The sequence below is a fragment of the Schistocerca cancellata genome, chromosome 2 (assembly GCF_023864275.1).
Source record: "Schistocerca cancellata isolate TAMUIC-IGC-003103 chromosome 2, iqSchCanc2.1, whole genome shotgun sequence".
In the NCBI taxonomy this organism is placed as follows: Eukaryota; Metazoa; Arthropoda; class Insecta; order Orthoptera; family Acrididae; genus Schistocerca; species Schistocerca cancellata.
In genome coordinates, this window is record NC_064627.1 from 827,571,225 (window position 1) to 827,583,756 (window position 12,532).

Genomic DNA, 12,532 nt, shown 5'->3' on the forward strand with positions numbered 1-12,532 from the left:
GCACACACACACACACACACACACACACACACACACACACACATACATACATACACATATCAAAAAAAAGTTTTGCATCACCTCGGTTCCGAGAGTTCCGGAACCCTCACCTCGGTTCCGAGAGTTCCGGAACCTGTACAGAAAATTGGAATAGATATCAACATCATTTCCGCTCTTTTTATTGCTCATGAAAACCACACATTGCATATTATACCACCACACAGCGAGCCCTTCAGAGGTGGTCGTCCAGATTGCTGTACACACCGGTACCTCTGATACCGAGAAGCACGTCCTCTTGCACTGATGCATGCCTGTACTCGTCGTGGCACTGCTGGTCCAGATTGTCCCACTCCTCAAAGGCGATTCGGCGTAGATCCCTCAGAGTGGTTGGTGGGTCACGTCGTCCATAAACAGCCCTATTCAATCTATCCCAGCATGTTCGATAGGGTTCTTGTCTGGAGAACATGCAGGCCACTCTAGTCGAGCGATGTCGTTATCCTGAAGGAAGTTATTCATAAGATGAGCACGATGGGGGCGCGAATTGTCGTCCATGAAGACGAATGACTCACCAATATGCTGCCAATATTGTTGCACTCTCGGTCGGAGGATGGCATTCACGTATCGTGCCGTCATTACGGCAGCACTCGCTGGACAGTGTGTCTAAGGTGTTCAGCCTGACCGGATTGCCTCCAAACACGTCTCCAACAATTGTCTGGTTGAAGGCATATGCGACACTCATCGATGAAGAGAACGTGATGCCAAGCGGTCAATTTGGCATGTTGCTGGGCCCAACTGTACCGCGCTGCATGGTGTCGCGGTTGCAAAGATGGACCTCGCCATGGACGTTGGGAGTGAAGTTGCGCATCATGCAGCCTATTGTGCACAGTTTGAGTCGTAACACGACGTCCTGTGGCTGCACGAAAAGCATTATTCAACATGGTGGCGTTGCTGTCAGTGTTCCTCCTAACCATAAACCGTAGGTAGCGGTCATCCACTGAAGTAATAGCCCTTGGGCGGCCTGAGCGAGGCATGTAATCGACAGTTCCCGTCTGCCTGTATATCCTCCATGTCCGAACAACATCGCTTTGGTTCACTTCGAGACGCCTGGACATGTCCCTTATTTAGAGCCCTTCTTGGCACAAAGTAATAATGCGGACACGATCGAACAGCGGTATTGACCATTTAGGCATGGTTGAACTACAGACAACACGAGCTGTGTACCCCCTTCCTGGTGGTATGATTGGAACTGATCGGCTGTCGGACCCACTGCGTCTAATAGGAGCTGCTCGGGCATGGTTGTTTACATCTTCGGGCGGGTTTAGTGACATCTCTGAACAGTCAAAGGGACTGTGTCTGTGATACAATATCCACAGTCAACGTCTGTCTTCAGGAGTTCTGGGAACTGGGGTGGTGCAAAACTTTTTTTTGATATGTGGACTTCCATTTGCATAAAATATGTGGATAATAATTAGAGGCGACCAGTCATTGGTATGAGATGGTTAACAGAGTGAATACGCTTCAGTGCTGAATGAATCTGACCCTGTTGCGTAATACAAAAATTTGTGTTTTTACTTCATGAACATTTAAGTTCCTCAAATTTAGGAGGGAAAGTGTTGCCTTGAAACGGTAACAGTACAAATCGTTTTACTTCGTTCATTGAGTTTTTGTACGTAACACACTTACTAACCATGGGCATCCTAGGGAGACCAAATGCCCCAGAAATCTAGGATTGTCCTGGTTTTTTCATCATAGCATATAATATCCCGAAAAATGTTTCGGGTGGCCCAAAAGTCCTGGAATTCAGTTTTTAAATATATTTTACGAAATTCTATAATTTTTTTACAAATTTCCCTCGACTAAATGGAATAAAACACAAAAATAATATATTTTAGCTTATTTCTCCAACCTCCATAGTCCCACAGTAATCACAGTATAAATATTGCTATACTGAAACTATAATTTATTTTGCACGGTTCTGTAGATGTAGAGTAATTGTATTGTTGTAACCGTTCCAGGCGTTGCAACTTGAGGAGAGCTGTGAAAACTATCCGACTGTAGCGCCCCTTGCCACTGTAATTGTCTGAATAGTGTAGCTGTTGTCAGAGAAACTGTACCAGTGGCTTTTCGCATTAGTCGATTGTTGCTACTGAGTTGCAAAATGCAGTGCCGAACTTCAAATACATTGACGCTTATTATAGAAGTAACTCAATCAGCAGAAGTTGATAAATTGTATGACACTTGTATAGAATATCTATTGACCATTACTATCGGTGGCTGATTCGATATTATTGAAGATACTGCCAAAATGGGGGAAGTGTTAAAGACGTAGTTCCTTATTTGAAGGGGAGATAATAAAAATCGATGATTCCTCGGACTTTGATTAGTTCGATACATCGACATATTTCTTTGCAGAAAGTCTTGATAAGTGGAATGATGTAAACTAAGCACCATTGTAGTATCATGAGAAATGTGTGCGGTTTTTTTACGGTGACCATCTTCAGCGGTACGCGAAGATAGTAATAACTGCAAGAAATTTGTTTGCAATACCAAACCCATAATGCCAATGTATCTGTTAGGAGAGAGCTGCGAAATTTGGCGTTAATGGGTTATGGCAGCAGGTGACCGACGCGACTGCCATTGCTAACAACATGGAATCGCCTGCAGTGCATCTCCTGGGCTCATGGCCATATCGGTTGGACACTCGACGACAGTAAAACAGTGGCCTGGTCAGATGAGTCCCGATTTCAGTTGATAAGGAGGCTGGTAGGGTTGGAGTGTGGTGCAGAGCCCATGAGGCCATGGACCCAAGTTGTCAACAAGATACTGTGCGAACTGGTGGTGGCTCCATAATGGTGTGGGCTGTGTTTACAGGGAATGGAATGGGTCTTCTGGTCAAGCTGAACCGATCATTGACTGGAAATGGTTATGTTCGGCTACTTGAAGACCATTTGCAGCCATTCATGGAGGTCGTGTTCCAAAACAACAATGCAATTTTTGTGGATGGCAATGTACTGTGTTACAGGGACACAAATGTACGCAATTGGGGTGATGATCATTCTCGACAGTTTGAGTGAATCGTGTGGCTATCCACATTGCCCGACATGAATCCCATCGAACATTTACGGGACGTAATTAAGAGGTCAATTCGTGCACAAAATCCTGCACTTGCAACATTTTTGCAATTCTGGACGGCTTTAGAGACAACATGGCTAAATATTTCTGCAGAAGACTTCCAACAACTTATTGAGTGCATTGCACATCGAGTTGCTGCGCTACGCTGGGCAAAAGGAGGTCCGACACGATATTTGGAGATATTTCGCTCATCATACTAGATATTTTTGGAAAGTCTGCAATTTTGTCATTCAAGATGGAAATAGTGAAAATTGCACTAGTTACTTATTTTTTGCTTCTTAACACAACGCGTTTCGAGAATTTATTCTCAATTGCAAGTGCAATTTGTACATTTGTTTACAAGAATATGTTTAATGGTGTTTTATTGTGTGATTTTCTGCCTCTCTTGCGTCTGAGTGGAACAAAATGACGCAAGGGGTCATTACCAAACATATTACCGTAAACAAACGCACAAAAAATACACTACTGGCCATTAAAATTGCTACACCACGAATATGATGTGCAACAGACGAGAAATTTAACCGACAAGAAGAAGATGCTGTGATATGCAAATGATTAGCTTTTCAGAGCATTCACAAAAGGGTGGCGCCGGTGGCGACACCTACAACGTGCTGACACGAGGGAAGTTTCCAACCGATTTATCATACACAAGCAGCAGTTGACCGGCGTTGCCAGGTGAAACGTTGTTGTGATGCCTCGTGTAAGGACGAGAAATGCGTTTCCGACTTTGATAAAGGTCGGATTGTAGCCTATCGCGATTGCGGTTTATCGTATCGCGACATTGCTGCTCGCGTTGGTCGAGATCCAATGACTGTTAGCAGAATATAGAATCGGTGGGTTCAGGAGGGTAATACGGAACGCCGTGCTGGATCTCAACGGCCTCGTATCACTAGCAGTCGAGATGACAGGCATCTTATCCGCATGGCATTTGCAGCAGCATGGACTATCAGCTCGGAGACCATGGCTGCAGTTACCCCTGACGCTGCATCACAGACAGGAGCGCCTGCGATGGTGTACTCAACGACGAACATGGGTGCACGAATGGCAAAACGTCATTTTTCCGTATGAATCCAGGTTCTGTTTACAGCATCATGATGGGCGCATCCGTATTTGGCAACATCGCGGTGAACGCACATTGCAAGCATATATTCGTCATCGCCATATTGGCGTATGAACAGGCGTGATGGTATGGGGTGCCGTCGGTTACACGACTCGATCACCTCTTGTTCGCATTGACGGCACTTTGAAAAGTGGACGTTACATTTCAGATGTGTTACGACCCTTCATTAGATCCCTGCGAAACCCTACATTTGAGCAAGATAATGCACAACCGCATGTTGCAGGTCCTGTACGGGCCTTTCTGGATACAGAGAATATTCGACTGCTGCCGTGGCCAGCACATTCTCCAGATCTCTCACCAATTGAAATCGGCTGGTCAATGGTGGCCGAGCTACTGGCTCGTCACAATACGCCAGTCACTACTCTTGATGAACTGTGGTATCGTGTTGAAGCTGCATGGGCAGCTGTAGCTGTGCATGCCATCCAAGCTCTGTTTGACTCAATGCCCAGGCGTATGAAGGCCGTTATTAACGGCCAGAGGTGGTTGTTCTGGGTACTGATTTCTCAGGATCTATGCACCCAAATTGGGTGAAAATGTAATCACATGTCAGTTCCAGTATAATATATTTGTCCAATGAATATCCGTTTATCATCTGCACTTCTTCTTGGTGTAGCAATTTTAATGGCCAGTAGTGTATGTTTGATGGTGTTTTATTGTATGATTTTCTGCCTCCCTCGCGTCCTTTCGAATTTAGAAGGTATTTTGCCTCCTCCATTATACTCGGAAAGAAACAAGAGTGGGACAAAATGACAAAAGGAGTCATCACCAGACAAATGTACTTGAAAATGAGAATAGACTCCCGAAACGCGTTCTGCTAAGCAGCAAAAAATAAGTAACTGGTGCAGTTTTCATTATTTAAATCACTAGGAGCTATCCCATCACATTTGTCAGCTCAGTGCACGTTTTAGAGACTGCTGCTCTGTACGCAGGAAGACAGCCGACCAGGGGGTGGAGATGTTCGGGATGAAGCGCCGCGGCAAGCAGCTGGCTACGGCGAGCGGCGGCGCTGAGCCGGAGGCCGGCGACAGCGCCGAGCAGTGGGAGCCGCGAGAGACCGACTGGGGCCGCGTGGTCGCCGAGCTGCACATTCAGTCCGGCGCCATCTTGTCGCTCGCCTCCATCGTCTGGAAGGCCAGCCTTGTCACCTGGCTCTGGGGTAAGTAGCCACAGCACTCGTGTCAGTCCGACCCAGTGGCTGAACCGGAGACTGGGACACATTTACGTGGAATTCTTCTCGGAACTTTTTGGCTAGATTTATCGTGTTTAAAACTAGTCTTACAACATTAACTCGGTATGCTCTGACCAGCCACAGTATTATGACGATCTACCTAATAGCCGATACGTCCACCTCTACATCTACAGCTACATCTACATTTATACTCCGCAAGCCACCCAACGGTGTGTGGCGAAGGGCACTTTACGTGCCACTGTCATTACCTCCCTTTCCTGTTCCAGTCGCGGATGGTTCACGGGAAGAACGACAGCCGGAAAGCCTCCGTGCGCGCTCGAATCTCTCCAATTTTACATTCGTGATCTCCTCGGGAGGTAAAAGTAGAGGGAAGCAATATATTCGATACCTCATCCAGAAACGCACCCTCTCGAAACCTGGACAGCAAGCTACACCGCCATGCAGAGCGCCTCTCTTGCAGAGTCTGCCACTTGAGTTTGCTAAACATCTCCGTAACGCTATCACGCTTACCAAATAACCCTGTGACGAAACGTACCGCTCTTCTTAGGATCTTCTCTATCTCCTCTGTCAACCCGACCTGGTACGGATCCCACCCTGATGAGCAATACTCAAGTATAGGTCGAACGAGTATTTTGTAAGCCACCTCCATTGTTGATGGACTACATTTTCTAAGGACTCTCCCAATGAATCTCAACCTGGCACCCGCCTTACCAACAATTAATTTTATATCATCATTCCACTTCAAATCGTTCCGTTCTCATACTCCCAGATATTTTACAGAAGTAACTGCTACCAGTGTTTGTTCCGCTATCATATAATCATACAATAAAGAATCCATCTTCCTATGTATTCGCAATACATTACATTTGTCTATGTTAAGGGTCAGTTGCCACTCCCTGCACCAAGTGCCAATCCGCTGTAGATCTTCCTGCATTTCGCTGCAATTTTCTAATGCTGCAACTTCTCTGTATACTACAGCATCATCTGCGAAAAGCCGCATGGAACTTCCGACACTATCTACTAGGTGATTTATATATATTGTGAAAAGCAGTGGTCCCATAACACTACCCTGTGGCACGCCAGAGGTTACTTTAACGTCTGTAGACGTCTCTCCACTGAGAACAACATGCTGTGTTCTGTTTGCTAAAAACTCTTCAATCCAGCCACACAGCTGGTCTGATATTCCGCAGGCTCTTACTTTGTCAGGCGACAGTGCGGAACTGTATGGAACGCCTTCCGGAAGTAAAGGAAAATGGCATCTACCTGGGAGCATGTATCTAATATTTTCTGGGTCTCATGAACAAATAAAGCGAGCTGGGTCTCACACGGTCGCTGTTTCCGGAATCCATGTTGATTCCTATAGATTAGATTCTGGGTTTCCAGAAATGACATGATACGCGAGCAAAAAACATGTTCTAAAATTCTACAACAGATCGATGTCACAGATATAGGCCTATAGTTTTGAGCATCTGCTCGACGACCCTTCTTGAAGACTGGGACTACCTGTGCTCTTTTCCAATCATTGGGAGCCTTCCGTTCCTCTAGATACTTGCGGTACACGGCTGTTAGAAAGGGGCAAGTTCTTTCGTGTACTGTGTGTAGAATCGAATTGGTATCCCGTCAGGTCTAGTGGACTTCCCTCTCCTCTGTTGAGTGATTTCAGTTGCTTTTCTATTCCTTTTATTTCGATGTCAGCCATTTTTTCGTTCGTGCGAGGATTTAGAGAAGGAACTAGCGTGGGTAACAGCGGCGACGCATCGTGGCGTGGAAGCAAAGAGGCCTCGGTAGGTTGCTGGAGTTGGCACCACATCTGCACACACAAGTCACCTAATACTCGTAAATTCCACTGGGGGGCAACGAGCTCTGACGCCACGTTCAGTCACATCCCAGTTGTGTTTGATCGGATTCAGATATGGCGACTTGGGGGCCTGCACATCAACTGGAACTCGTCACTGTGTTTCTCAAACCACTCCATCACACACCTGGCCCCGTCACGTGGCTCATTATTTTGTTGAAAAATGCAGCTGCCCTCAGAAACACGAGCGTCATGAAGGAGTGTATGTGGTCTGCAACAAGTGTACGATACTCCTTTGCCACGGACTCGCATTCGGGAGGACGTAGGTTCAATCCCGCGTCAGGCCATCCTGATTTAGGTTTTCCGTGATTTCCCTAAATCGCTCCAGGCAAATGCCGGGATGGTTCCTTTGGAAGGGCACGGCCGACTTCCTTCCCCTTCCGACGACATCGCTGTCTGGTCTCCTCCCCTAAAAACAACCCAACTCAACCCTTTGCCGTGATGGTGCCTTGCACGAGCTTCACTGGACCCGTGGATGGCCACGGCAATGTTCCTCAGAGCATAATGGAGCTGTCACCAGCTTGTCTCCGTTCCGCAGTACGTGTACCACTGAGCTGTTCCCCTGCAAATAGATGGCTTTGCGACCTCCCATCGGCGTGATGAAAAAGGTATCAGCATTCACCATACAGTGCAATGCTCTGCCACTGCGCCAGCGTCCAGTGCCAATGGTCATGTGACTATTTCAGTTGTAGTTACCAGTATCATGGTGTTAACATTGGCACATACACATAGGTTGTCAGCTGCGGAGGCCCATCGTCAGGAGTGTTCGGAGCACCATTTGTTCAGACACACTTGTATTCTGCCCAGCATTAAAGTCTGATGTTAGTTCCGCCATAGTTCGCCACCAGGCCTGTTTTACCAGTCTGCTCAGCCCACGACGCCCAACATCTGTAATGAGTAGTGGCCGCCCAGCCCCACAGCGTCTGGATGTGGTTTCACCCTGGTTTCGTCACATGTTGAAGACACTCACCACAGCACTCCTCAAGTGCCCGACAAGTCGTGCAGTTTCCGAAATGCTCTTGCCGAGTCTCCTGAACATTACAATCTGCCCTCAGTCAAACTTAGATAGATTGCGTGCCATCCCCATTCTACACACAGACAACATGCTTAATGATACTAGATGCACCGTGTGTATGTCTGACTAGCAGTCATTCCTCGACAGGTGATGCTACTATCGCCTGGACGAATTTATATAACAGCTTGGTGCTCATAATGTTCAGGCTGATCATTGTAATTCCAACTCAACATTACATTTAAGAAAGCAAAATAGTTTTATGTAGGATCAAGTCGAGTGCGTGAATATGCCTAGTCTGTAGGGCAGGTTTACACTCCTATGTTTAAGTATATCGTAGAGCATAATAATGAGCAAACAAAACACACTTCTAAACTTTTCAAAATACATTGTCCAGTCACATGAACGTGATCACCCGTCTAAACCATGAATAACAACCTTTTACAGCACTGATTGCTGCGAGACATGCAGGAAGAGAGGCAGTGAAGTTCTAGAATGTACAGACAGGGATGTGGAACCATTCCAGCTCAAGTGCTGCGCTCAGTTGTGCTAAGTTTCTCGGCTGAGGGTCCATGGCGAAAATTAAGTTTAAATCCAGAGAGTGTGGTAGCGATTGGTGCATGGAAAACTCATTCTGGTGCTCTTCAAACTACGCCCATGTACGGCAAGCTGTTTGACAAGTTATATTGACCTGCTGGTAGATGCCATTGTGCCAAGGAAAAACAAACTACATGTAGACATGTACAAGATCCCCAGTGACAGATGCATAGTTGTTATGATCCATTGTGCCCTCCATAATGACGAGAACATCGAGGGAATGCCACAAAAACATTCCAAAGACTGTAACACTCCCTCCTCTGGCATCTATCTTTCTGACGATAGTTGCAGGGTGTTTGCTTTGGGACATTTCGCGCTGTATATGCCAACGGCCATCTGTCGCCACTCAGTGGACATCTACTTGCAGTATTGCCATGAGAATTCCAGTCGTCCTCACTGATGAACAGCAGTCAGCATGAGTGCATAAACCAGGTACCTGCTGCAGAGGCCCATACGCAGCAATGTTCACCAACTGCTCATTGAGAGGATTCTGTTGGTAGCCCCTTGGTTCATGTAGGTCACCAATTGCTCAACAGTTGTTGCGTGTCTATTCGCCCGAACACCTCCTCGTAGATGTCGTTCTCCCCTGTCACCTGTGGCCCCTGGTGCACTACAGTTGCCTCGGCACCGGCTTTGGATAGTGCCATTTTTCCATGTACAGTATACTTTAACCACGGTGACACGCAAACATTTTAAAAACTTAGGCATTTTGGAGATGCTTCCACTCTTGGACCGAAAGCCAGTGATTATGCATGCCCTTTTGAACATGAAATAAATCACTCCATTTCCACTTTACAACAACGACTGCATTGTTTTTCATATCCCCCAACATGATTTATATACCCTCCATTGCTAGTGCTGCCACCTAGCATCTGTGAATGGTTATTGTATGTTAATGTCGAACATAGGCAGTGGTCACTTTAATGTGTCTGGATCATGTATGTTTTGTTGGCAGTAAACTATATGACACGTGTACTGGTTTATTTATTTATTTTCAGTGTGTAGAACACTGTACATTAAAATCCAGTGTAAGTCAATGCTCAATGATGAGCTACCCAGATGGCGTATCATTAGCTAGCTGTAACTGTAGTGGGGTACAGCTTGTGCTGAGATTTGGGCATGTCATTAGGTGGCCATCCATTTTGGGCATTCCCATAGTAAAGTAGTGGTTCCCCATCAAAGCAGCCCCATTGGGCAAGGTTACACTTTCAGCTGGAGATCCTAGGTCTCAGCCTGTTGAGAGGTTTTGAAAGTTTTGTTACCTCCAGTCACAAATTCTTCCTTCAGCTCCAGCCTAGGATTTGGTATTACCTCTTTCCATAGCTGGAGTCTCTCCTCTTCGATGGTGAATTTCCGGGCGCTGATAACCTCGCTGTTGTGCGCCCTAAAACACCAATCATCATCAATCGATGGTGAATTTGATTGGCTCTTACGTCTAAAGGAAAATTTTTCTTGAACAAAGCTGACTGGACTGTTGTTGGTGCCTGTGCAGAGGGTGACGATTATCTGTCATCTGTTCCTTCCTCTCCATCTCAGCTGTACAATGGGGAGAGCTATTCCTATTAGAGGATAAATCTTATCTGTCTGCATGGGCCTCAAACATCCTGATATGAAGGAAGATGACTCATTTACAGCCACATCAATGTGTTACACATGGGCTGAATTCTCCCGCACAGATGTGGCATATTCAGCTGCCAACAAACTGAATGCAGTGGCTGTTGTTCAAAGCACTTGTGGGTCAGCACCACAGTTTGTGTTGGTCAGTTTACAAATGATTTATTCCTAGCACTGAGCTCTTACTTAAAGTCCAAACAGTGATGTTTAAGTGACAGATGTATGTCCAACTTCATGACTAAGTATTTGAGAGTTGCTCCAGCTCTCGCTCTTTCCATCTCACATGGAGTTTTCTTTAAGGCTCCTTATTCCTCACGTGGAAACTGCAAACTTGCGTCTTTGATGGGTTTGGTTTCACGTGGTTTTGTGATAGTAATCCTCCAGCATTTCAAGGCTGCTAGTTAATGTCTCCTCCACTTCCTCGAAGGTGCTCCTTTGGGCACTTACGGCCATGTCATGAGCATCTATAATCTGCCTACCATCAGAATGCGTTAGCTGGTCGTTGGTGTATATGCTTCTATATTACCATGCAAGGAAAAAAAAATAGTTGGCAGAGAAACCAAAAATATAGTCTCGCTCAGGGCAGCATATTAGCTCCATTGCTGTTCAATATATAACAGCTATGGAACTAATGTGCTGTCCTGAGCGAGGCTATATTCTCCACCTACTATTTTTTCCTTGCACGGTAATATAGAAGCGAAGCGCCTATTCTGTAGTACACACTACACAATTCTTGAAAATCCAAAAGCTTTAGTCACATGGTAAACCTTATATATCAGCATGCTGTGGTTAATAGTACCATAGGCTGCACTCAATCAGTGAAAGCCACATCAGTCACCTGCTTTCTTTCATACCCATCTTCAGTGTGCTGGGTTAAATTCAGAACTTGCACAGTGCAAGAGCGACCTGGTCTAAAGTCGGCTTGTTGAGGCCTTAGGACCCCATCTACAGATGTGGATATTATATTCAGCACCATTCTTTCGATGAGCTTGAACAGGAGGCGCAGCAGAGATACTGGACGAAAGTTCTTAAGATCTATTGTATCCTTGCCTGGTTTTGATAGGGCTTCCACTCTTGGTTTTCTGCAGATTCTGGGGATCCACGTCGTTTTGATGCAGTTGTTCCGTTAGTCATCTAAAAGTTTTTGGCCCAAAGCATTTAATTCGTTCGATCCTTAAATCATCTTGGCCGGCTGCCTTATCATTTTCCATTTCATCGATTACCGTCTGCAGGTCCTCAGCTGTGAAATGTGCTCAAGTGAATGGTGTTCAAAAAATGGTTCAAATGGCTCTGAGCACTATGGGACTTAACATCTGTGGTCATTAGTCCCCTAGAACTTAGAACTACTTAAACATAACTAACCTAAGGACATCACACACATCAATGCCCGAGGCAGGATTCGAACCTGCGACATAGCGGTCACGCGGTTCCAGACTGAAGCGCCTAGAACCGCAGGGCCATACCGGTCGGCAATGGTGTTCATTTTCCAGGTCTCTTATGATAGAAATACGGGGCAATCTGTGGGTGACTTTCTCACTGAGTAGAAGCTGATGGGCGTTTTGGTTTGACGAAACACCAGTCTGAAGTGCCCTGGAGCTTGTAGAGGCATTGCTGAGATTCCTGAGCAGACTGGAATTTGGTCTGCTGTTCTGTTTCATATCCAGTGGTGTGATTAAGTCACACCACTTCTCCCCCCTGTTAGCGGTTAAGGTTCGGAGCAGCTCCTCTCCAGTCTCCAAGGTGCCTTCAGAGAAAGGATCGGTATTGCTTGTACTTTCCTAGGATTATTTGTATGTTGTCATTAAATCCAGCTAGGTATTCCTTCTTAAAGTCTCAAGGGATGTGTTTTCGAGACGTTCCTCTCGTAAGCTGAATAAATGTGTCATAGGAGCTAGTGCCTGGAGGTATCTCACCAATCTCAGCATCCAGTTCTTGTGTGAAAAATGTCCAACATGCCTTCTTGAAGTTGAACCACAATTGAAATGGGACAGTCTGGACACACTACATCGTTTA

At 45.9% G+C, this 12,532-nt stretch overlaps 1 protein-coding gene across 1 annotated transcript in view; it reads left to right on the top strand.

The window, feature by feature from the left end:
* LOC126162711 (acyl-CoA Delta-9 desaturase) overlaps positions 1 to 12,532 on the top strand; it is a 127,855-nt gene that overhangs the window by 33,799 nt on the left and 81,524 nt on the right. The window contains exon 2 of the mRNA XM_049919369.1: positions 5,182 to 5,408. Coding sequence (XP_049775326.1) covers positions 5,182 to 5,408 — 227 coding nt within the window. The remainder of the gene's footprint in view (positions 1 to 5,181; positions 5,409 to 12,532) is intronic.